The following is a 27538-nucleotide window of genomic DNA, read 5'->3' as shown; positions in this document are numbered from 1 at the left end:
TCTCCTGCAAGCCTCCAAGTAGTGAAAGGAATCCTGGTTGATTGTCCCATGATCAGTTAGGCGCTGCCAGACATAGCCCATTTGTACGACACCATGTCAGGACTTAGCTTGGATTATGTACATCCCACACTATGGAACAATGGCTTACTTAATACCCAGTTTTCCCAGTTGGCATGAGGTTCATCTGGGTGGGTCTAGTCTCACTGCTATATCCCTAACACTCAACACAGTGCCTAGGACATGGTAGGCCTTGATAAATACTCCACTCAGCAGCCAGCATGACTGTTTCATTGAATAAATCTGACCATGTCACTCCCCTCCCTCCCTAAAGCCCTCCAATGGTCACCCAGAACAAAACCCAAAGTCCAGAACATACCTCCCAGCCATGTCAAATTCCTCTGGCCTCTGCCCATTTCTCTAGATGGACCTCATGTCATTCTGGGCACGTTCTCTAAAGTGGCCTTTCAGTTGTATATATTCACCAAGCTCTTTCCTAATTGGGCCCTTCACATGTGCAGTTCCCTCTGCCTATTGATTCTCTGCTCGTCCCTCATCACCATACTAACTTCTATTGTTCCTTCAAGTCTCAAGTCTAGGCACTTGCTGACAGAGCCATCTAGGACCACATGTACAAATATGGCCATGTCTCCAAGACATGTTCTCGTAGAGCCTTATACCTTATCTTCATAACACTGTTTAGAATTCAATCTTAAACAACCAAATTGTAATAATTTGTTTATGGTCTATAACCCTGACCAGTCTCTTAGCTTTCACGATGTCAGGCTGGTTCACCAGATTTCCAGCACCAATGCAGTCCTCAACTCAGAAGAGGCATTCTCTACCTATCTATTTTGAATGGTACATAATTCTAGGATGGAAGTCTGCTGAGGAGTACGTCCAGTCCTGCTGTGATGTCTCCTTCCACCTCTTCCCCATCCTGGCCCCCCTGCCCTGAGCAGCAGCCATTCTTCATTTCCCCTGTCGTATGCCTCCTCCATTTAGTGCTTGTCCTTAATAGTTTTATAAAGTCATGGGCATTTATAGCCATATACATTAAAGAGTATGAATCAAAGAGTTTAGGTTGATTATTCTCAAGCAGTGTTAGGTGACCGCATAACAGCTTAACTTGTATCTCCGTTCCCTTACACGTATGACAGAATGATAACAGAACCCACTGGATAGATTGTTGTGGGGAAACAACTGGGAAAATGTATTTGAGGAACATGGCCTGATGCCAGTGCCTACCAATCAGTAAATGGCAGCTTTTCTTACTGATTATTATAATTATCAATAATTCTACTCTAACCTTTTCTATACTGAGATGTTTATTTCACCTGGTTAGAATAAAAGGATCAACTAAAATGCATTTTCAGTGCACTGGAATACGCCTTCACTTACTTTGTCTTATATATCAGGAACGAGGCAAGTAGAATTTCCATAACAATTCACATTTCAAAGGAATGTAGGTTTAGATTCAGAAGTTTTAGTTAAATGTGTATTGGTCTCTGAAGCTTAGAAAACATTCACTGGGTGTGGGTATAACAGGCTTCCCATTAATTTAGCTTCCAAAATGAAAATGTGAACGAGCTGACCCCTACTTAGTGCACCCGCCCCAGGCAGCACTGACCTTCTCCAGTCGGTATATGAGCTGTTTGGTGGAGAGCTGGATAAGTGGCGCTATAAACTCACAGATGATATTCACAGTCATCAGCAAGCTCTTCCCCTTCTGTGCCCTGATGATGGCATGGCACACCAGCTTTTCTTTGACTATCTGTAGACGAGACACATCAGCACTTGTGGAATATCCATAGCTCAGAAAACTTAATTCTCAAAATCAACAAGCTGATTCTCAACTATCTGCCTGGTGACACCAGGAAAGAGCACATTTTTCCAAATAGTGCATTTCAGGGATTGCTCTCTGTCACACAATTAAAGTCTGATTGGTTGAATATGTCCTGGATGTGTTTGTTTCTAACTGCTCCCAAGGACACAATCAGTTTACATTCAGTTCAGCCTATATATACATATATATTACAGGAAAATGTATCATGCATCAGAACTGCTAAGCACTGAACATACAAAACAGACAAGGCAGACAAAGCAGGTAAAATCCTTACTGGGCTTATGGTTCAGGTAGATACATGATTTCTTATCAAGCTAGGCAGGAACTATGGCTAGAAAAGTTTTGCCTTTCATGCTTGAATGTTTAAAAATCATGCTGTAGATTCTCCCAACAAAAGGAGCCCAAGGCCGGATGGCTTTCCAGGGGAATTCTACCATTTAAATAAGAATTAACACCTATTATTTTGAAGCTGTTCCAAAAAAAGAAATGGAGTAAATACTTCCAAACTCATTCTCTGAGGCCAACATTACCCTGATTCCAAAACTAGACAAAAAGACCCCACTAAAAAGAGTTACGGGCCAGTATCCCTGTTGAACATGGATGCAAAAATCCTCAATGAAACACCAGCAAATCAATCAATGTGATACATCACAGTAATAAGAGAAAGGATATGATCCTCTCAATAGATGCAGAGAAAGTGTTTGACAATATACAGCATCCCTTCTTGATAAAAACCCTCATGAAAATAGGGATAGAAGAATCATACCTCAAGATCATAAAAGCCACATATGAAAGACCCACCCCTAATATCATCCTCAATGGGGAAAAACTGAGAGCTTTCCCTCTAAGGTCAGGAAAACGACAAGAATGTCCACTCTCACCACTGTTGTTCAATATAGTATTGGAAGTCCTAGCCTCAGCAATCAGACAACACAAAGAAAAGGCATCCAAATTGGAAAGGAAGAAGTCAAACTTCCACTCTTCACAGATGACATGATACTCTGTGTGGAAAACCGAAAAGACTCCACCAAAAAATTGCTAGAACTAATCCATGAATTCAACAGTCACAAGGTATAAAATAAATGTACTGAAATCAGTTGCATTTCTATACACCAATAATGAAACAGCAGAAAGAGAAATCAAGGAATTGATTCCTTTTACAAGTGCACCAAAAACGATGAAATACCTAGGAATAAACCTAACCAAAGAGGTGAAAAATCTATACAATGAAAACTATAGAAAGCTTATGAGAGAAGTTGAAGAAGACACACACACACAAATGGAAAAACATTCCATGCTCATGGATTGGAAAAACAAATATTGTTACAATGTCGATATTACCCAAAGCAATCCACATATTCAATGCAATCACTATCAAAATAACACCAGCATTCTTTGCAGAGCTAGAACAAACAATCCTAACATTTGTATAGACCAGAAAAGACCCCGAATAGCCAAAGCAATCCTGAAAAAGAAAAGCAAAGTTGGAGGCATCACCATTCTGGATTTTAAGCTGTATTACAAAACAGACACATAAACCAATGGAATAGAATAGAGAACCCAGAAACTGACCCACAAACGTATGGCCAACTTATCTTTAACAATGCAGGAAAGAATATCCAATGGAAAAAAGTCTCTTCAGCAAATGGTGTTGGGAAAACTGGGCAGTGACATGCAGAAAAATGAACCTGGACCACTTTCTTACACCATACGCAAAAATAAATTCAGAATGAATGAAAGACCTAAACGTAAGACAGGAAGCCATCAAAATACTAGAGGAGAAAACAGGCAACAACCTCTATGACCTTGGCTGCAGCAACTTCTTACTTGATATGTCTCTGGAGGCAAAGGAAACAAAAGCAAAAATGAATGATTGGGACCTCATCAAAATAAAAAGCTTCTGCACAGTGAAGGAAACAATCAGCAAAACTAAAAGGCAACCGACAGAATGGGAGAAGATATTTGCAAATGACATATTAGGTAAAGGGTTAGCATCCAAAATCTATAAAGAACTTATCAAACTCAACACTCAAAAAACAAATAATCCAGTGAAGAAATGGGCAAAAGACATGAATAGACACTTTTCGAAAGAAGACAAGCAGATGGCTAACAGACACATGAAAAAATGCTCACATCACTCATCATCAGAGAAATACAAATAAAAATCACAATGAGATACCACCTCACACCTGTTAGAATGGCTAATGTTAACAACTCAGGCAACAACAGATGCTGGTGAGTATGTGGAGAAAGAGGAGCCCTTTTGTACTGCTGGTGGGAATGCAAGCTGGTGCAGCTACTCTGGAAAAAAGTATGGAGGTTCCTCAAAAAATTAAAAATAGAACTACCCTACAACTCAGAAGTTGTATTACTAGGTATTTATCCAAAGGATACAGGAGTGCTGATTCAAAGGGGTGCATGCACCCCAATGTTTATAGCAGCCCTATTGACGATGGCCAAAGTATGGAAAGAGCCCAAATGTCCATCAGCTGAGAAATGGGTAAAGATGTGGTGTATACATACATACAGTGGAATACTACTTGGCGATCAAAAAGAATGAAATCTTGCCATTTGCAACAACATGGATGCAACTAGAGTATATCATGCTAACTATCATCTGATTTCACTCATATGTGGAATTTAAGATACAAAACAAATGAACATAAGGAAAGGAAAGCAAAAGTAATATAAAAACAGAGAGGGAGACAAACCATAAGAGACTCTTAAATACAGAGAACAAACTGAAGGTTGCTGGCAGGGTGTTAGGTGGGGGGAAGGATTAAATGGATTATGGCTATTAAGGGGACACTTGTTGGGATGAGCACTGGGTGTTATATGTAAGTGATGAATCACTAAATCTTATTCCTGAAATCATTATTAAAATAAACAAACAAACAAGGTATTAAAAGCCTTAAAAAAATAAAAATCGTGCTATAGAAACCAATACTTCTTTGGATCCAAGAGGCCCAGATTTTTATAAAGTAGAAAGGACCTAGAGTGACATTATACAAGAATAGCTTACACTGATGAGTATTCAGGTTTTGGGTGTTAATGAATTCAAGTCTCTTCTCAGTTATGTACTACCACATAGAAGAACATTCAGGGAAGCATTTAGCAAATCTTAAACTGAACTTAGAATCCCACTTCTCAGATTTAATGCCTTTAAAAATATGATCAGCTCCTGGTAACAACATTGTAGATGTGTTCCTGGGACAGCCTGTCAGTGTCTTGAGTTGAGGGGCTGCATTCTATCCATCTTTGCATCCTTACTGCCTAGCACAGTATTTGTCCTGTGTATACCCTCAGTAAAAGTTGGTTGAATCCCCGAATGACAGAAAGAAAGAGCATATGATGCACTCCCATGATGGGAAATGACCTTTTTGTTTTTGCACCGAGGATGGGTTTTACCTGAACATGTGCTGTGAAGAATCAATGCAAATGAAGTCAAGTGAACCTGCCACCCTAGAGGACCTAAGCTGTGGGCGAGCTTTCCCATCTTGTCTACTGGGAGACAAATTTCCATTGTTTCCTATCTCATGAGGAAAAATCCAGTACTACCTCCTAATTCAGTGACCCCAGCAGGAGCTCAAGGATGATCATTTCTCATCCATAAAGTCTGCACTAGTGAGGTAGAAGAGGCTCGTAAGTGATTTGGGAAGTTTCTTTTGTGCTTTTGATGGTTTCCAATTTCCATGAGGGAATAGGAGTAAATAGGCACACGTTTTGGAGCTGCTTAAATGTTTAAAGCAGAATGTTGATAATATAAATATGAGCAGGACATCCAAGTTGCTGAAGGTAACTCAGCTTTTTAGTTGATACATAACAAGATGATGGTTATAAATAGGAAGCTGTTGTGTTAGGTTGAGAGGAAAGGGGCCAAGGATGTCCCAATACCTGGAGAGCAGAGGCAGCTGAGTGTCTCTAAAAACATCCTTTTTGAATAAATAGGAAATTAATATTGCTATGTGTTAAGAGGAGGTTTAGCTTTGGGTGAATGCTGGATGTCCCTCTGACCCTGGGGATGAGAACCTACTTTAAATGGTATTTTAGGGTTGGGATCATGGTAGCTGTAGAAACAAACAAAAAACTGAGCAGAGCCGAATCTTGGAAGCAATAGGTGCTGCCATGGTAACTCAGTGCTGTGTGAAAACCTTGAGAAAACTGCATCCTTTCTTCAGATAAATGTTAAGGGACTCTCCTTAGAAATACAGCAAAGATTTATTTAGGAGAAAAACGGCTTCTAAGGGTGCTGTCCTCTTACCCTGGGAGTAGCAGAATAGCCTTCAAGTATCACATCGATCGTCTGGTCTGGGTACAGCTCCATTCTGACTGGGTGGATCTGAAACACGGGGTTGTGTGGGGCCCCGGGCTCCTGGAAGTGCTGGGGTCGGGGCTGGCTCTTAGCAAGTCCCTTCTTAGCCAGGCCCTTCTTGCTCAGCTTGTTCTGTGGATGGAAATCTTCGTTCATCCAGAACAACTGTTGGACCCGACGTCCCTTGTTGGTCAACTTGAAGCGGTAATAACAGGTGTCCAGGCTGCAAAAGAGGAGGCAGGAATTGAGAGGGCTCAACTTGGGGTGTCCTGTTCAGCTCCACACCCTTGGGATTTTTCTCCTCTGAAAAGTATTTAAAAGGTAAGTAATGAAATACACTTTATTTTTAAAAATTTAGGAATGCTACATCATGATGCTATGAGGAGCTACCACAGTAAGGGAACGAGGTAGTATCTACTTATGGAGTCCACAGACTGGAGTCCAGTACCTGGGTTTGGTCCCTGAGTTTCCACCACCAGGGAAGTGGTACATAAACACAGACACAGTATATGGAAAAATCACTCTAATTTATGATAAATGGTTCTAAGGAGTGAAAGGAAAGTAAAATACCTACTGGAGGAGAAATATATTTCAAATTGTATTGAGTATATTTCTACTGACTGAGTGAAATCTCTCGATGAGCTCAACTTGAAGGGAACTTGGAAGAGAAGCCAAGCATAACCTCCAAGCCTGACCAAAGCTCAAGGGGACTGTACCATGGACCAGAACATCACCTGGATTGGTCATTTTTCTCAGAGGAGTGCTTTAAAAATGCTATTTCATTCATTAAGTCATTTGTTCATTCATTCATCTATTCCATGAACATTTATTAAGAACCTCTTGATTGGCTCTTTGCAAGACACTGGGATTTCTGAGATCTTGGACTTGGTACAAACATGATTTTGTTTGGAATTAAAACAAAACTGATTTATAAGTTTATTTAATTTTTTTTTTTCAGGGAGAAGACTCACCTTGGCACTGTTTTTTATTTTTAAAATCTTATTAGGCTTTGAGATTTCATCCCCTCTGTTCCTCATTAGAAATACCATCATATGCTAATAAGTAAGTTGAAGCATAAATAATAAATAAATAATAAGGAATATTTGCCGATTGTCAGGTGTAGCCATTTCTATCTAAATAGGTATTTACAGAGTATGCTTATTGGAGTAGTTTGACTTCGTGGCTAAGTCCAGGCTTTGGGGAAATAATAAATATAATAATAAATAATATAAACATATAAATTATATGTGTAAATAATATATGATATATAATATAAATAATATAAACTGTAGGCAGTGTATCTGTCACTTGTACACAGTACATATTTCAATTGTCACAGCAATACGGTAATAATAAGTATGTTTGCTCTCATTTTATAGATAAAGAAATGGAAGCTCTGAAAATTTAAGGGAGTTGCCCAAAAATATGTAGTCAGAAAAGGTGGCATATGGATATTTCTTTAGACCCTTATGATCAGAAGTTTGGCAAACTTTTTCTATAAAGGGATGAATAATAAATACGTAAGACTTCTTGGGCCACATGGTCTGTCACAACAACTCAACTCTCCACTGTAGTGTGGAAGAAGCCATAGAGAATGTATGTATAGGAATGGGCATGGCTGTATTCCTATAAAACTTTATTTATAGAAAAAGGCAGTGGGCTGCAGTTTGCCCACCCCTGCTTTTGATCATTCTTCTGGAGATTGCTGGCATCATGATTTTATGGCAAAAAGAATAACTATAGAGCTTAGCCAGAGGAAAACTTGGCAGCTAAAAGCTGCAGTTTGCTTCTACATTCACAGGAAACTATTAGCTAACCCTCCATTTCTAGGCGAGTGTCAGAATATCCTTTGGGGCTATTTGACACTATTTGTAGACTAAGGAGAACATGTAATTAAATCTGGCTTGCAGTACATTGTTTTCTATAATTATATTTGAGTGCACTTAACAAAGAAATTTGGAAATAGAAGCATGGTATGCAATGAAAAAATGCCCCAGCTTATGGCCAACAGATGGGTGGAGAGGAGTATTTTTATATCCAGTTGACACCCAAACTGTAATTGGATGTTTGTCTGAAAACATGTGCAATTCAACTATCTGACTTGCCTGTTACTTAATTCCTCCTGGTTAATGTATTTTCAATCAAGTGTCATGTGTTGTAGATGGAGCAGAGGAAAGGAGGTGTGGATGGGCTTTCGGGGAGGGCTCCCAACTGGTTTTTGTCAGGTACATCCTCTCGAAGCACAGTGTCCATCTTGGTTTCATGACCTGTTACACCACAAGGCAGGAGCACCCCTCTAAGACCGGCTCACAGTACTGCAACAGACAGGCCAGATTCAACTGGCCCCAAGAATCAACGAGTGGCAGCCATGTGACTCCGATGAGGAGCCATGAATAACCCCCCAAATGTCTCCTCCACTGTTAGCATTCAAACCTCATACACTTTCAGAGACACACATTTAGGCTGTTCTGCTCAGAGACATCTATACTGTACCACCTTTTATTTAAATATTGAGATTCTCTAGCTTTTCAGGAGGAGCCAATTGCAAGCATCTCAGTTGTTGGTGCTTTGGTGGGGAGATGAGCAGAGGACATAAAACAAAACAAAACAAAATGACTGGCTCTGCAATACCAGATAATATACATTTGCAATAAATTTTCAACCTTCCTACTTATACTGTACTTAGGTCACCACCAAGTTATATCTGTATTTTCCACAGTCATGGAGAGGAATTAGCAATGTGTCAGATGGAATTAAAGAGGAGGAATCATGATCGAGATACTAAATTTGTCACAAAGAAGCCATTGTATGTTTGAAAGAAAAATGCACTTCTATAAATGTCTTCTCTGGAGCAGAGGGACACAGCTGGGAAAATGCAACTACACTGTGCCTAGGAAAGGTCTTCTTGTGGCTGATGTACCCATTTGGAGGGGGTAAAGTGAAGACGGGAAAAGGGAGGGGCGCTGAAGACATTAGTTCTATTTACTGAAAGTAATTTTTCAAAGTAGAGGTGATGCTCAGTTTATGAAACAGACGTAGTATCTGGAAGAATCAGTCCAAGGTATTTCCCTACCTGAAATGTGCTCCCAAATTGAGCTCTGGAGCAAAGGGCTTATCTGAAACAATGGTGGAACCAACTCCTGAAGCCTGGACAGGAATCCGGTAGGTGTTGCTATTTTCTATGCTCAAAATAACTGTGTCTTTGAATGTCAGTATGTCATTCAGGTTGGCTGTCAGCGTCAGCTGAAAATCAGTTTCCGGGGGAACCATGCCTTCATTGGGTTCAATTGTCCAAAGGGATTTTTTGTGTGCCTGCAACACAAGAGTACAAGTTAACAGTGAAGATATTCTTGGCTTTTCATTCTGCACATGTCAAAGCCCTCTATAGTTCAAATGACTGGCACTGCAGAACTGAACATCAGAGACAAACATTATTTTTTTGAATCAAAGCAGCTGGGTGTTTGTTGGCTTTTCTTTTTTTCAAAACGCAATGTGATTTTGAAGAGCAAACCTACAATTCTACTCTTGAATGCTCTGTGAAGATTCTTTACATCTCTTTCTCAAGATGACAGTCCAGTTCTCTAACAAGCTTATGCTAATTATCTGCTCTAATCTCCAAATTCTGAGATACCAGCAGAAGGTATAACATCCTTCCTGGAACTTGTAATTTTTAAAGCAAATGTTTTTCAAGCGCAAAGTGTCTATGATGTTATAGTGAGGATAAACAGCTTTCATTAATAAACACAATGTAGGAAGTCATCTTGATTTATATTATTTCATAATAATCAGTGGAATTTCGTTTGCTAAAATTCCAAACTTATTTTGAAATATATGACAGGGCTAAATTCTAGAGTTGGAAGTGATGCCCACTAATCTGTTTCCTTTAACCATGTAGACCCTCATAGCTCATTCTTTACTCCCTAAAGTCTTTCTTTGGCCAAACGATACCTCTCAACAAAGCCTACCCTGCACATCACATTTTTAATTTCAAACCTTCCCTCAGTACTCCTGATCCCCTTTACCCTGTTCTGTTTTTTTCCCTTAGTACTTATCATCTTCTAACTTAGTGCACAATTAACTTATTTGTCATGCTTGTTTGTCTCCTTGCACTAGGATATATGCTCTCCATAGAAGGGATGTTTATGTTTTTTGTTCTTGTTTGTGTTCACTGATATATCCCCCAGCACCTGCAACTATAGTTGCAACATAGTAGATGCTTAATAAATATATGACAAATGAATTAATGTATCTGCCTTTGATATTAGAAAACTCAATTCTCATCTAAGGTAACTTACCCCAGATTTTAATACCTCAAATTGTTACATATCTCTTCCTTATGTAAAGTGGAGATATACTTTTTTTGTACCTTCCACAACATTGGTATTTGGTCCACTCCCTTGGAGATAAATAGAATAAATTGAAGCTCCCTCTTTACTTAACAGCCCTTCAAATCCTGCATCCCACCTTTTAAGAAAATCTCATATAGTACAATCAGGCTCCAAAGTTAAGATTTTGGTTAAGGTGTCAAGTCATAAAAAAATGACTAATGCTTATTTAATCTAAAAATATAAATTGTGCTTCCCTGATGGTAATTTATCTGTGTTTTCAGGCTGCTTTTAAGATTTTCTCTTTATGTTTAATTGTGTGTAGGGCAGGTTCTCCATATGGTATGTAGTTAGTTTATTTGCATATCCTTCTTGGAATTTTCTACTTTTCTAGAATCTGTGGTTTGGTATCTCTTATTTCTGAAAACTTCTCAGCTATTATCTGTTTAAATATTGTTTCTGCCTCATTTTCTTTCCCTTTTCCTTGAATTTATGTGACTTTTCTGATATGTCCTGTCTCTGCAGACTCCCATCTGCATTTTCCATTCTTTTGCTCTTTGTGTTTCATTTTGTATTTGTTCTGAGCTATCTTCCAGTTCACTAATTCTTTCTTCAGCTGTGTGCAAGTCACTTTTAAACACACCTATTTTGTTCTTGCTTTCCCATGTAAACAACAAAAATGTGGGTCAGAAGAGGCTGGGGTAAAGGCACTTCAGGGACAGACACCTAAAGAACAAGATGCTTCTTCAGAGCAGAGGATATTGAAAACCTTTTATTATAACATGCTTAACTTGAAGGATCTCAGTCACCCTAGATAATGACATCCAGCTGACCAAGAAGAGAAGAAAGAGGATGGAGAGTCACATGCTGAGATTTTATGTACCAACCCTGGAAGTGTCACACATCACTTCTGCTACTTCCCCTGTACACAACTCAGGCAGCCACCTTAGCTTCAAAAAAGGCTGAGAAATGTCATCTGGCTCTGAATCTAAGAGTAAAAGGGAACGGTTGTGGTGAACTGCTAGCTACTTGCTGTTAAAGCCTCCCTGATAGTTAAGTCTACTACCAGATCCTTAAGTCTTCCCCCAACTTTCCTGGATCCCAGATTTTGGAAGGCGAAGAATTTACACCATCAGAACACAGAAGTGGGCACATAACTTGGCATTTCAACTCTTATGGGGATTGCAGACCTGGAGTTCCTATCTACCTGTTGTTAGGACAAATAGAAGGGCAGCAAGAAGAGAAAATAAGGAAGTTCTAGGCCAGATGATCTAGGCTGTTGGCCCTTGTTCCCCAATTAGTGGCCTTGGAGCCCTCTACATAGTTTTACTCATTTATGAGACCCAGCTTACAATTAAAACATAAATTGGTGCCATTTTTTCTCCTTCTTTAAAAAAAAAAAAAAGATTAGAGAGGGAGAGAGCCAAAGCATAAGAGATTCTTAAAAACTGAGAACAGGGGCGCCTGGGTGGTGCAGTCGGTTAAGCGTCCGACTTCAGCCAGGTCACGATCTCGCGGTCCGTGAGTTCGAGCCCCGCGTCGGGCTCTGGGCTGATGGCTCAGAGCCTGGAGCCTGTTTCCGATTCTGTGTCTCCCTCTCTCTCTGCCCCTCCCCCGTTCATGCTCTGTCTCTCTCTGTCCCAAAAATAAATTTAAAAACGTTGAAAAAAAATTAAAAAAAAAACAAAACTGAGAACAAACTGAGGGTTGATGGGGGGTGGGAGGGAGAGGAGGGTGGGTGATGGGTATTGAGGAGGGCACCTTCTGGAATGAGCACTGAGTGTTGTATGGAAACCAATTTGACAATAAATTTCATATTTAAAAAAAAAGCAAATGTCTTTCAGAAGAGGGTTCTGTCAATGTCATCTTTCCCCTTATAACCATTTATTCTCCTCCCCTAGCCAGTAGCATAGGTCAGTCCTCTGTTCACAATGAAGATAGGGTGTCACCAGTATAAGTGCTATTTCAGGTCAGGGGACATTAGTTTTCAATGGATGGGTACCATTTCTATTCTGATTCCTGCTGACACAGGTTGGCAGCTCTGGAAAGAAGACACAAAGTTGCTCTCCAGGGCTGAATTGGTGAGTTTTCTTTTTGATGAAGGTTATTAATCAATGTTTGGCATAAAACCAGGCAGCAAAGTATATCATAGAATCCACAAACAAGGAACACTAAAACACCAACTGCTAAGGTACTGGACTGTCCTCACCCAAAGTCAACCTTTAAACTAGTTGCTCTAACACCCCTGTGTCTCTTTGCTATTTGACTTTTGGGGGATGTCCTTTGCTACTAGGAAGAACTTGGCATATGTGACATTTTCTGTTATTAGGTGACAAATTTGACAGAAAAGGAGTGGATGAATGATAATCAGAATAGCTATGGAGAACATTCCATAATCTTTCAAAACTACAATATAGTAAGACAACAACTGATGGAAATAGGTTAGGAGGGAGGGCTCTGAAGGAAAAGTGATGTGGGTTTAAGTCCCAGCTCCACTGGGTTCTGACTGTTGGGTCTTGGGCGTGTCACTTAACCATGCCTGGCCTCAGTTTTCTCATCTGTAGCCGGGGACACCAACTGCACCTTCTGCATAGGACCGTGGTAATATTTAAATGAGGTAATGTGGGTAAAACTCAGAATAGTGTCTGACAAATAGAAAGTCCTAGCTACTATCATCATTTTACCAAAATATGAAATGCTCCACATGACGCATAATTATGGGCTCCATAGTATTTGCTAAATATATGGATTATAGAACTGAGAAAACAAAGATGGATGCTAAGAAAGCATATAACATACAATACTCTTGCCAGAAGAGAAGGAGCTTGTAAGGGTTTGTGGCAGGCTGAATTGCAAGTGGCCCCAAGATGTTTATCTCCTGATGTATAGTTATCCTTCCCAGTTATTTAATCAAACACTAATCTATGTGCTGCTGTGAAGGGATTTTGCAGATAAAGTCAAGATCCTACATCCATTGACTTTAAGGTGGGGAGATTATCGTTAGTGGATCCGATGAGATTTTAGAAGTGATTGGGCTCTTCCTAGTCAAAAGACTTCAAGTGTGAGAGGGGCTATGGAAGGGACCACATGGCAGGGGGCTGTGGGTGTTTCAACAGCAGCTGAGTGCAGACCCTAGCTGGCAGCTAGCAAGAAAAAAGGGGGGGCCTCAGTCTCTCACTGCAACGAAATAAATTCTGCCGACAACCTGAGGGGGCCTAGAAGTGAATCTTTCCCTAGTCAAGCCTCCTGAAGAGAATGCAGTTCTACCACTGCCTTGACTTCAGTGTTTTGAGAGCCTAACGAGAGGATCCAGCCAACTCACTGCCAGACTTCTGACCTATCGAAACTGAGATAATAGGGGATCCTGGGAAGATGGCGGCATAGGAGGACAGTGGGCTCACCGTGCGTCCTGCTGATCACTTAGATTCCACCTACATCTGCCTAAATAACCCAGAAAACCACCAGAAGACTAGCAGAATGGAGTCTCCAGAGCCAAGCCCAGACGAGAGGCCCACAGAAGAGGGTAGGAAGGGTGGAGAGGCTGTGCGCGCTCACCGACTGGTGGGAGGGAGCCGGGGAGGAGGGGCGGCCCGCCGGCCAAGCAGAGCCCCCGAGTCTGGCTTGTAAAAGAGGAGGGGCCTGAGGGAGTATGTTCCGACAGCAAGTGGGACTTGACATCTGGAAGGTTATAAGCTAACAGCTCTACTCGGAGAACTGGAGGGCTGGAGGACAATGGGAGGGACAGTTGTTGAGCCCCGGAGGACAGACCTCAGCTTGGCGGGGAACAAAGGCGCTCGCCAGCGCCATATCCCTTGCCCATCCCCCAGCCAAAATCCCAAAGGGAACCAGTTCCTGCCAGGGAACTTGCTTGCACTGCACAAACACCCAACGCTATGCTTCTGCGGATCCATCTGGGGGGTCTGACTCCCTCCTGGTGCCGCAGGGCCCCTCCTAAAGCGGAACTCCAAAGTAAAAGCGAGCTGAGCCTGCCCCTCCTGCCCCTGTGCACCTTGCCGATCCACCCCAGCTATTAAGCCAGATCCCCAGCACCACAAGCCTGGCAGTGTGTAAGTAGCCCAGACGGGCCACGCCACCCCACAGTGAATCCTGCCCCTAGCAGAGGGGAAGAGAAGGTACACACCAATCTGACTGTGGCCCCAGTGGTGGGCTGGGGGCAGATATCGGGTCTGACTGCGGCCCCACCCACCAACGCAAGTTATTCAAGACAGCACAGGGGAAGTGCCCCACAGTCCCGCACCACTCCAGGGAATATCCAAAATGACGAAACGGAACAATTCCCCTCAGAAAAACGTCCAGGAAATAACAACAGCTAACAAACTGACCAAAAATGATTTAAACAATATAACACAAAGTGAATTTAGAATAATAGTCATAAAATTAATCGCTGGGCTTGAAAACAGCATAAAGAACAGCAGAGAATCTCTTGCTACAGAGATCAAGGGACTAAGGAACAGCCAGGAGGAACTAAAAAATGCTATCAATGGGTTGCAAAATAAATTGGAGACAACTAAGCCTCGGATTGAAGAAGCAGAGGAAAGAATAGGTGAACTAGAAGATAAAATTATGGAAAAAGAAGAAGCTGAGAAAAAGAGAGAGAAAAAAATCAAGGAGTATGAGGGGGAAATTAGAGAAATAAGTGATGCACTAAAGAGAAATAATATACGCATAATTGGTATTCCAGAGGAGGAAGAGAGAGGGAAAGGTGAAGGTGTACTTGAAGAAATAATAGCTGAGAACTTTCCGGATCAGGGGAAGAACAAAGGCATTGAAATCCAAGAGGCACAGAGAACTCCCTTCAGATGTAATTTGAATCGATCTTCTGCACGACATATCATAGTGAAACTGGCAAAATACAAGGATAAAGAGAAAATTCTGAAAGCAGCTAGAGATAAACGTGCTCTAACATATAAAGGGAGACCTATAAGACTTGTGACCGATCTCTCTACTGAAACTTGGCAGGCCAGAAAGGAATGGCAGGAGATCTTCAATGTGATGAACGGAAAAAATGTGCAGCCCGAGAATCCTTTATCCAGCAAGTCTGTCATTTAGAATAGAAGGAGAGATAAAGGTCTTCCCAAACAAACAAAAACTGAAGGAATTTGTCACCACTAAACCAGCCCTACAAGAGATCCTAAGGGGAATCCTGTGAGACAAAGTACCAGAGACATCGCTATAAGCATGAAACCTACGGACATCACAATGACTCTAAACCCATATCTTTCTATAATAACACTGAATGTAAATGGACTAAATGCACCAACCAAAAGACATAGGGTATCAGAATGGATAAAAAAACAAGACCCATCTATTTGCTGTCTACAAGAGATTCATTTTAGACCTGAGGACACCTTCAGATTGAGAGTGAGGGGATGGAGAACTATTTATCACGCTACTGGAAGTCAAAAGAAAGCTGGAGTAGCCATACTTATATCAGACAAACTAGACTTTAAAGGCTGTAACAAGAGATGAAGAAGGGCATTATATAATAATCATAGGGTCTATCCATCAGGAAGAGCTAATAATTATACATGTCTATGCGCCAAATACAAGAGCCCACAAATATATAAAACAATTACTCACAAACATAAGCAACCTTATTGATAAGAATGTGGTAATTGCAGGGGACTTTAACACTCCACTTACAGAAATGGATAGATCATCTAGACACACAGTCAATAAAGAAACAAGGGCCCTGAATGATACATTGGATCAGATGGACTTGACAGATATATTTAGAACTCTGCATCCCAAAGCAACAGATATACATTCTTCTCGAGTGCACATGGAACATTCTCCAAGATAGATCACATACTGGGTCACAAAACAGCCCTTCATAAGTATACAAGAATTGAGATCATACCATGCATACTTTCAGACCACAATGCTATGAAGCTTGAAATCAACCACAGGAAAAAATCTGGAAAACCTCCAAAAGCATGGAGGTTAAAGAACACCCTACTAAAGACTGAATGGGTCAACTAGGCAATTAGAGAAGAAATTAAAAAATATATGGAAACAAATGAAAATGAAAATACGACAATCTAAATGCTTTGGGAAGGCAGCAAAGGCAATCCTGAGAGGAAAATACATTGCAATCCAGGCCTATCTCAAGAAACAAGAAAAATCCCAATTACAGACTCTAACAGAACACCTAAAGGAAATAGAAGCAGAACAGCAAAGACAGCCTAAATCCAGCAGAAGAAGAGAAATAATAAAGAGCAGAGCAGAAATAAGCAATATAGAATCTAAAAAAACTGTACAGCAGATCAATGAAACCAGGAGTTGGTTTTTTGAAAAAATAAACAAAATTGATAAACCTCTAGCCAGGATTCTCAAAAAGAAAAGGGAGATGACCCAAATAGATAAAATCATGAATGAAAATGGAATGATTACAACCGATCCCTCAGAGATACAAGCAATTATCAGGGAATACTCTGAAAAATTATATGCCAACAAACTGGACAACCTGGAAGAAATGGATAAATTCCTAAACACCCACACACTTCCAAAACTCAATCAGGAGGAAATAGAAAGCTTGAACAGACCCATAACCAGCGAAGAAATTGAATTGGTCATCAAAAATATCCCAACAAATAAGAGTCCAGGACCAGATGGCTTCCCAGGGGAATTCTACCAGACATTTAAAGCAGAGATAATACCTATCCTTCTCAAGCTATTCCAAGAAATAGAAAGGGAAGGAAAACTTCCAGACTCATTCTATGAAGCCAGTATTACTTTGATTCCTAAACCAGACAGAGACTCAGTAAAAAAAGAGAACTACAGGCCAATATCCCTGATGAATATGGATGCAAAAATTCTCAATAATATACTAGCAAATCAAATTCAAAAGCATATAAAAAGAATTATTCACCATGATCAAGTGGGATTCATTCCTGGAATGCAGGAATGGTTCAACATTCGCAAATCAATGTGATACATCACATTAATAAAAGAAAAGATAAGAACTGTATGATCCTGTCAATCGATGCAGAAAAGGCCTTTGACAAAATTCAGCAACATTTCTTAATAAAATCCCTCGAGAAAGTCGGGATAGAAGGAACATACTTAAAGATCATAAAAGCCATTTATGAAAAGCCCACAGCTAACATCATCCTCAATGGGGAAAAACTGAGAGCTTTTTCCCTGAGATCAGGAACACAACAGGGATGTCCTCTCTCACCGCTGTTGTTTAACATAGTGTTGGAAGTAGTAGCATCAGCAATCAGACAACAAAAGGAAATCAAAGGCATCAAAATTGGCAAAGATGAAGTTAAGCTTTCACTTTTTGCAGATGACATGATATTATACATGGAAAATCCGATAGACTCCACCAGAAGTCTGCTAGAACTGATACATGAATTTAGCAAAGTTGCAGGATACAAAATCAATGTACATAAGTCAGTTGCATTCTTATACACTAATAATGAAGCAACAGAAAGACAAATAAAGAAACTGATCCCATTCACAATTGCACCAAGAAGCATAAAATACCTAGGAATAATTCTAACCAAAGATGTACAAGATCTGTATGCTAAAAACTATAAAAATCTTAGGAAGGAAATTGAAGAAGATATAAAGAAATGGAAAAACATTCCCTGCTCATGGATTGGAAGAATAAATATTGTCAAAATGTCAATACTACCCAAAGCCATCTACACATTCAATGCAATCCCAATCAAAATTGCACCAGCATTCTTCTCAAAACTAGAACAAGCAATCCTAAAATTCATATGGAACCACAAAAGGCCCCAAATAGCCAAGGTAATTTTGAACAAGAAGACCAAAGTAGGAGGCATCACAATCCCAGACTTTAGCCTCTACTACAAAGCTGTCATCATCAAGACAGCATGGTATTGGCACAAAAACAGACACATAGACCGATGGAATAGAATAGAAACCCCAGAACTAGTCCCACAAACGTATGGCCAACTCATCTTTGACAAACCAGGAAAGAATATCCAATGGAAAAAAGACAGTCTCTTTAACAAATGGTGCTGGGAGAACTGGACAGCAGCATGCAGAAGATTGAAACTAGACCACTTTCTCACACCATTCACAAAAATGAACTCAAAATGGATAAAGGACCTGAATGTGAGACAGGAAACCATCAAAACCCTAGAGAAGAAAGCAGGAAAAGACCCCTCTGACCTCAGCCATAGCAATTTCTTACTTGACACATCCTCAAAGGCAAGGGAATTAAAAGCAAAAATGAACTATTGGGACCTTATGAAGATAAAAAGCTTCTGCACAGCAAAGGAAACAATCAACAAAACTAAAAGGCAACCAACGGAATGGGAAAAGATATTTGCAAATGACATATCGGACAAAGGGCTAGTATCCAAAATCTATAAAGAGCTCACCAAACTCCACACGCGAAAAACAAATAACCCAGTGAAGAAACGGGCAGAAAACATGAGTAGACACTTCCCTAAAGAAGACATCCGGATGGCCAACAGGCACATGAAAAGATGCTCAACGTCGCTCCTCATCAGGGAAATACAAATCAAAACCACAACATATATCACCTCACGCCAGTCAGAGTGGCCAAAATGAACAAATCAGGAGAGTATAGATGCTGGCGAGGATGTGGAGAAATGGGAACCCTCTTGCACTGTTGGTAGGAATGCAAATTGGTGCAGCCACTCTGGAAAACAGTGTGAAGGTTCCTCAAAAAATTAAAAATAGACCTACCCTATGACCCAGCAATAGCACTGCTAGGAATTTACCCAAGGGATACAGGAGTACTGATGCACAGGGGCACTTGTACCCCAATGTTTATAGCAGCACTCTCAACAATAGCCAAATTATGGAAAAAGCCTAAATGTCCATCAACTGATGAATGGATAAAGAAATTGTGGTTTATATACACAATGGAGTACTACGTGGCAATGAGAAAGAATGAAATATGGCCCTTTGTAGCAACGTGGATGGAACTGGAGAGTGTGATGCTAAGTGAAATAAGCCATACAGAGAAACACAGATACCATATGTTTTCACTCTTATGTGGATCCTGAGAAACTTAACAGAAACCCATGGGGGAGGGGAAGGGAAAAAAAAAGAGGCTAGAGTGGAAGAGAGCCAAAGCATAAGAGACTCTTAAAAACTGAGAACAAACTGAGGGTTGATGGGGGGTGGGAGGGAGGGGAGGGTGGGTGATGGGTATTGAGGAGGGCACCTTTTGGGATGAGCACTGGGTGTTGTATGGAAACCAATTTGACAGTAAACTTCATATATTGAAGAAAAAAAAAAGAATTTGAGATAATAAATCTGTCTGTGTTAAGCCACCAAGTTTGTGGTAATTTGTTACACAGCAATAGAAAACTAATACGGGGTTTCACATATTTTTTCAAAAGATGATAAAAATGAGCTTTCCTAAGCCTTCCAGCAAAATGTTAGCAACAGCTGCCTCTGTTTGTTTTTCTCTGAATTGGGGGGTAAAAAGCCAGAGCCCATGAACAATGCATACAGAAGGTTAGCACAAGCAAGTGCATACAACCATGAGAGATGGAGAGATGGTAATCTTTTGCAATTCAGAATCCCATGCCCTCTGGTGATTAGTGCCATGCCCTGAGGTTTCACATGTCCAAAGATAACATTTGCTTTTTATTTGACAATAGGGCACCAGTGCACTTCTTAGGCAGCGCTCAGCTCCCAAGGTAATACAGCTGGAGCTTTTGTAAGTTTCCTTATGGTGTATTTAATATTTGCCATGAAAGACAGAAATGCATGCTATTGTTTGCACATGTCATTTCAATAATAAATGAGAGTGAATATACTTAGGCAGACCTCCTGTTCCACCGTGCTAATGACCATGAAGCTTGAAGAAAATTGTGCACTTTCTTCACAATGATTTGTTTGCCGGTTGAAATCTGCAAGAATTTCCTTCTATGGAATGAGGAGACACAAATAACAACAGGAACCAGTGTGCAGAGCTAGGGGTTTCTTTGGATTAATACTATTATCTCAGTGGACGATCAGTTCTTTGTGGAACAAGAACAATGAACAGTCACCAAGGCCTTTCTCCTTTTTGACTGCTAAATGGTTTCTCGAGTCATTTGATTCTCTTCCCTGAAGTGAGTCACTTTGCTAGTTAAGACAATAAACTGGAAATTAGGGGAGGAAGTATAAAAGAAATGATGCCAGAGCTTTACAAAAGAGGCAGTAGAGGGTAATGTTTAAAAGAGTGGGCTTTGAAGTCACATGACCTGGTGGTCAGCTGTGGACGCTGCCATTGGTAGCCAGGTGATCCAGGATTAAAATCTGGGTTTCAGTCTCCTCATCTTTTAAATATGCTGCTTGAAGATGAAATAAAAGGGGTGCCAAGCATCTAGCACTTTGTCTACCACAGAGTAAATTCTCAGTAAATGATGGATATTATTAATGTTAGCTATCAAAAGTTCACTTCCAGTTCTCCTTCCTGCGTGTGCCCTCCCCAATACTTATTATTGACACGGTTCTTTTTCACAGGACTGATCCTGTTCCTCTCCTGCTGAAGACACCAGAGGGCTCTCCAAAGTCTGGACCAGTGATGTTGAATTCTTTATCCCTTTGAGAATGCTATGGAATTCTCATACACGCGCGTGTGTGCACGCGCACGCGCACACACACACACACACACACACACACACACACACACACACTTCTTCCTAAACGTTACGTATAATTTCCAGGGCTCATGGTGGATATTTGTCACTTTTTCTGTTTGAAACATGGCGGCCTGCAATCAAGACTGGTATATCAGACAGGAGGCTTTGGTCTGGAGAATCTATTCCAAATTCTTCAGGAAAGGGCCCCAACGCACTTCTCCAGGCTTACTTCCTAGGCACTGTCAATTTCCAACATGCACCCTTGGCTTCGGCCACACCAGCTCACTCACCCTTCCCAAGTGTACTGTACTCAACGTTGCATTTAACTAGGCTACACTCTGGAAATGTACACTCCATTTCCCTGACTTCCTCCTCCTTATCCTTCAAGTCTCTACTCAAATGTTTTACCTATGAACATTTTAAATTTTATATTGGAATTAATCACTTCCTCCCCTGTGGTTACATATCATAGCACAGTGCATTGTAGTACTGTATAGGTTGTGGATTCATTTCTGTGTTTTGAGATTGTAAACTCTTCGAAGAAAGAGACCATTCTATATGCTTTTATGCTGCTAGATACAGTTAGCACAGTACCAAGAAGGAGAAGGGTGTTCAAAAAGTATTTTTTGGTCCATAAATACGTGAAAAATATTCAGCCTTACCTGAAAGCCAAAGAAACACTAACGATACAACATTTTTTTCATCTGTCAGATTTGGCAAGAACAAATAAACTTCTGGCAAGGGTCTGGGAGAGGGTGACATTCTTCAACTCTGTTGGGGATGGGCCATAAACTGGTATACCTTTTCTGGGAGATAATTTCATGTTATATCAAGATTTTTAGTTGTGCTCATGCCATATGACCCAGGAAATGCATTATTAGAAGTCTAAGGAAACAGGAATGCGATCAGCAATTAGGACATGAGCATTGTTTACAGTGGTGAAAACTGAAAACTACCAATAGGGGATTAATTAAATCAACTGTGGTAGAGCCAAGTGATGCAATAAAATCAGTCACTGAAAATGATCTGAACATGGATACTTCTTAATAATTCACATCAAAAGCGACTACACTACAGTGTTGAATAAAAATAGCTGGTAGTTAAATAGTATTATCACATGGGAGGGGGTAAGAGTGCACAAACGCACATACACAGTAACGTTTCAGAAGATATACATCAAAAGTTTAACAGTGGTTATACGCATGGTGGCACTATGAGTGATTTTTTTCTTCCTCCATGTATTCTATAAGGATAAAGTCAATTGAATAACAAGAAGACACATACTAATACTTACTGAGTAAAGAACTCATCCTAAAAGGATATGATCACTCTCTTTAGAGTCCATTTAATTTTAACTTTGTTTTCTCTCTTGCTTCCATTTCATTCCCAGTTCCTTTCTTTCTAAGAAGTTTTTCTTTGTAAATAAATAATACATGTACACAGTATAAAATTCAGATGAGTATAAGGGAAAAGAGTCTCTTTCTTTCCTGTCTGTTCATGGCCACTAGCTGCCATCCCAAGAGGCAGCCAATGTTACTGGTTTTCTGCATATCTTTCCAGACATACTTCATGACTTTAAAAAAAGCATATTTGCACATGTACTACTTTTTCTTACACAAATGGTAGCATACTATAATACTGACCTGCAGTATGACTTAAATTTGTAAGTGCTATTTTTATGAAATGTATACCTACAAATAATTTGCAAAGTCAAATGGTTCTAAAAAAAAAACATATAAAAAGCAGTAGTCCCTTGAACCCACTCTCCCACCCTTCCCCATTAGTTCCATGGTTGTCCATTAAGTGGAAGCAACCACTGTCAATTCTATTTGCATTTTTCTTTTGATGTTTGCCTTCTTCTTATCTACTGCTACTTCTTAATTTTTCAGTTTGAGCATTATCAATTTACTCCTCTCTATAGGAGACAATGACAGCTCTCTTCTCTCCCTCTTTCCCGTCCCTTTCTTTCTCTCCTTTACTTTCTTCTCTCCATCCTCTCAATATAGTTAAAACCTATTTTCTGGTGAGAATCTATACCAGTATGGGAATGCAAATACTATTCACGGCTGAGCCATGAAAGCATACTATAATTGCAATTTCTTTCTTGTACAACTTTTATTTTCTAAGGAATTATTGCCTTGTATTTGCTTGTTTTTTAAATGTATCTATCATGGACTCGCCCCCAAACTCTCAATCAAAGGAGTAAATATCCTCTCAATAGATTCAGAAACATCAGATTTTCTATCAGTTCCATTTTCTTAGAGACAAATCTCTCCTGACCTATCTGTTCTGCAATTTCCTTCTGGACTGGCTCTCTGGGCCTGCAGCACAGCTGGCTTCCTAAGAAGGCCATGCAGCATCCTGTGCATTCCTTGAGCTTCTCTCCTGTGTCTGAGCCCCTGTATCCTGGATCTCGTTTCCCTCACTTTGGTGGGGAACATTCTTCAGTACCTTCCCAAGAAAGGATTCATGGGGGGTAAATTTTTTGAGATCTTGCATCTCTAAAATGTCATCATTCTATCCCTGTGCTTGATTAGTCAAGAATAAGATTTATTTTCCTTCAAAGTCTTTTTTTTTTCTCTCCCAGTGTTGCTCTCTAGAAGTTTGATGCCACTCTGATTCCTGATTTGTTTTTTGACCACTAATTTTTTCCATCTGGAATTTAATGATGTGTCTTCACATGGGCCTATTTTCATCAATTATGCAGCGTATTTGATGACTCTTTTCCATAAATCCCTCTCTGTTAGTTCTGGATATATTCTTTGAATTATTTCCTGTATAATCTCCTGACCTCCATTTTTTCATTTGTTCTTTCTAGAACTGCTTATTTGCATCTTTGAACTGCTGAACACATTATCTAATTTTCTAATCTTTCTCCCCTCATTTCTAGCTTTTTCTCATGTTGTTCTACTCTCTGATAGCTTCTCAATTTTATTTTCGATTCTTTTATCAAAATTTTAATTTACGTGATTGTATTTTTAGCTTTTATGAGCACGCTTTTGTTGCTCTTTTTTTTTTTTTTAAACTAACATCCTGTTCTTATTCATGGGTGCAAAGTCATAGTCATCTTTTATTTTCCTGAGATTCTTCTCACTGTATTGCCTTTGTTTCCTCCAAGTTCTCAATTTTATGTTTTCTAGTTTCTTGCTTCTGCATTACAGGCTTTCTTGGTGCAGCTTAAAGTTAAGTACTTACATTTAAGAGTGAAGCACTAAAACTGTTATGTGCTTGGGAAGCAGTCAGCTAAGGGCCCCAGATATTTTAGAGCCCAACTATCAGCTTATTTCTGCCTTTCCTTGTGGCTGGTGAAATTGCCCTGAGAATATTCCAATCTTCTGCCCATGTTCTGGGGATTGAGGGAGAAGGGGATTGGAGCACTACCTTTCAGTATTAAGACTTTCTTGTAGTCCTCTTATTTTCACACTGGCATCCTGCTCTCAGCAATGCCTGAGAAGTCAGCAGCCAGTTTACTAATATTCCTTTTAAGATAAACTGTCTTTTTGTTTCTGGCTACCTTTAATATCTACTCTTTGGTCTTAAATAATCTTACTATATTGTGTTTAGATGTGGTTTTCTTTATATTTATCTTGCTTTCTGTTTATAATGCTTTTAAAACTGGTTTTATGTCCTGGCCATTATCTCTTCTGCTCCATTCTCTTCTCTCCTTCTGGTACTCCAATAACTATACTCCTTGTGTGTATTTGTTTGTTTGACCAACTCTTCTACATTTTTCATCCTTTTATCTCTCTGCATTGAATTTTGGGTAGTTTCTTCTGACCTATCTTCCACTTCCACAATTCTCTCTTCATCAATATCTAATAGGCCATTAAACCCATTTATTGAGTCCCTAATTTCAATTGTATTTTTTAGGTCTTCATTTCTATTCGTTCTCTTTTATACTTTGCATATCTCTACCAAAGTTTTAAATTTTGCCTTTTAGTTCCTGGAGTGCATTAAGTATATTGTAGTTTTCTATTCAGTAGTCTTATCTCCTTGTATGCCTGGTTATTTTATTTTATTTTATTTTATTTTATTTTATTTTATTTTATTTTTTATTTATATGGGATTTATTGTCAAATTGGTTTCCATAAAACACCCAGTGCTCATCCCAAAAGGTGCCCTCCTCAATACCCATCACCCACCCTCCCCTCCTTCCCACCCCCCATCAACCCTCAGTTTGCTCTCAGTTCTCAACAGTCTCTTATGCTTTGGCTCTCTCCCACTCTAACCTCTTTTTTTTTTTTTCCTTCCCCTCCCCCATGGGTTCCTGTTAAGTTTCTCAGGATCCACATAAGAGTGAAACCATATGGTATCTGTCTTTCTCTGTATGGCTTATTTCACTTAGCATCACACTCTCCAGTTCCATCCACGTGGCTACAAAAGGCCATATTTCATTTTTTCTCATTGCCACGTAGTTATCCATAGTGTATATAAACCACAATTTCTTTATCCATTCATCAGTTGATGGACATTTAGGCTCTTTCCATAATTTGGCTATTGTTGAGAGTGCTGCTATGAACATTGGGGTACAAGTGCCCCTATGCATCAGTACTCCTGTATCCCTTGGATAAATTCCTAGCAGTGCTATTGCTGGGTCATAGGGTAGGTCTATTTTTAATTTTCTGAGGAACCTCCACACTGCTTTCCAGAGCGGCTGCACCAATTTGCATTCCCACCAACAGTGCAAGAGGGTTCCCGTTTCTCCACATCCTCTCCAGCATCTATAGTCTCCTGATTTGCCCATTTTGGCCACTCTGACTGGCTTGAGGTGATACCTGAGTGTGGTTTTGATTTTTATTTCCCTGATAAGGAGCGACGCTGAACATCTTTTCATGTGCATGTTGGCCATCCGGATGTGTTCTTTTTTTTTTTTAATTTTTTTTCCAACATTTTAATTATTATTTTTGGGACAGAGAGAGAATGAATGGGGGAGGGGCAGAGAGAGAGGAAGACACAGAATCGGAAACAGGCTCCAGGCTCTGAGCCATCAGCCCAGAGCCCGACGCGGGGCTCGAACTCCCGGACCGCGAGATCGTGACCTGGCTGAAGTCGGACGCTGAACCGACTGCGCCACCCAGGCGCCCCTGGATGTGTTCTTTAGAGAAGTGTCTATTCATGTTTTCTGCCCATTTCTTCACTGGGTTATTTGCTTTTCGGGTGTGGAGTTTGGTGAGCTCTTTATAGATTTTGGATACTAGCCCTTTGTCCGATATGTCATTTGCAAATATCTTTTCCCATTCCGTTGGTTGCCTTTTAGTTTTGTTGGTTGTTTCCTTTGCTGTGCAGAAGCTTTTTATCTTCATAAGGTCCCAGTAATTCACTTTTGCTTTTAATTCCCTTGCCTTTGGGGATGTGTCGAGTAAGAGATTGCTACGGCTGAGGTCAGAGAGGTCTTTTCCTGCTTTCTCCTCTAAGGTTTTGATGGTTTCCTGTCTCACATTCAGGTCCTTTATCCATTTTGAGTTTATTTTTGTGAATGGTGTGAGAAAGTGGTCTAGTTTCAACCTTCTGCATGTTGCTGTCCAGTTCTCCCAGCACCATTTGTTAAAGAGACTGTCTTTTTTCCATTGGATGTTCTTTCCTGCTTTGTCAAAGATGAGTTGGCCATACGTTTGTGGGTCTAGTTCTGGGGTTTCTATTCTATTCCATTGGTCTATGTGTCTGTTTTTGTGCCAATACCATGCTGTCTTGATGATGACAGCTTTGTAGTAGAGGCTAAAGTCTGGGATTGTGATGCCTCCTGCTTTGGTCTTCTTCTTCAAAATTACTTTGGCTATTCGGGGCCTTTTGTGGTTCCATATGAATTTTAGGATTGCTTGTTCTAGTTTCGAGAAGAATGCTGGTGCAATTTTGATTGGGATTGCATTGAATGTGTAGATAGCTTTGGGTAGTATTGACATTTTGACAATATTTATTCTTCCAATCCATGAGCAGGGAATGTCTTTCCATTTCTTTAAATCTTCTTCAATTACCTTCATAAGCTTTCTATAGTTTTCAGCATACAGATCCTTTACATCTTTGGTTAGATTTATTCCTAGGTATTTTATGCTTCTTGGTGCAATTGTGAATGGGATCAGTTTCCTTATTTGTCTTTCTGTTGCTTCATTGTTAGTGTATAAGAATGCAACTGATTTCTGTACATTGATTTTGTATCCTGCAACTTTGCTGAATTCATGTATCAGTTCTAGCAGACTTTTGGTGGAGTCTGTCGGATTTTCCATGTATAATATCATGTCATCTGCAAAAAGCGAAAGCTTGACTTCATCTTTGCCAATTTTGATGCCTTTGATTTCCTTTTGTTGTCTGATTGCTGATGCTAGAACTTCCAGCACTATGTTAAACAACAGCGGTGAGAGTGGGCATCCCTGTCTTGTTCCTGATCTCAGGGAAAAAGCTCTCAGTTCTTCCCCGTTGAGGATGATGTTAGCTGTGGGCTTTTCATAAATGGCTT

At 40.1% G+C, this 27538-nt stretch overlaps 1 protein-coding gene across 4 annotated transcripts in view; it reads right to left on the bottom strand.

Moving 5' to 3' along the window:
- LOC121009765 (hydrocephalus-inducing protein homolog) overlaps positions 1 to 27538 on the bottom strand; it is a 240648-nt gene that overhangs the window by 164262 nt on the left and 48848 nt on the right. For all 4 annotated transcript variants that reach the window (XM_040443058.1, XM_040443059.1, XM_040443060.1 and 1 more), the window contains exons 9-11: positions 9229 to 9467; positions 6105 to 6378; positions 1628 to 1771 (exon numbers count right to left, since the gene is read on the bottom strand). In XM_040443058.1, the coding sequence (XP_040298992.1) occupies positions 1628 to 1771; positions 6105 to 6378; positions 9229 to 9467 (657 nt within the window). The remainder of the gene's footprint in view (positions 1 to 1627; positions 1772 to 6104; positions 6379 to 9228; positions 9468 to 27538) is intronic.

Source organism: Herpailurus yagouaroundi, unplaced genomic scaffold (assembly GCF_014898765.1).
Source record: "Herpailurus yagouaroundi ecotype Mexico unplaced genomic scaffold, PumYag 190, whole genome shotgun sequence".
Taxonomy (NCBI): domain Eukaryota; kingdom Metazoa; phylum Chordata; class Mammalia; order Carnivora; family Felidae; genus Herpailurus; species Herpailurus yagouaroundi.
The sequence above is the reverse complement of the archived record's forward strand: the minus strand, read 5'-3'. Positions and strand labels throughout refer to the sequence as shown.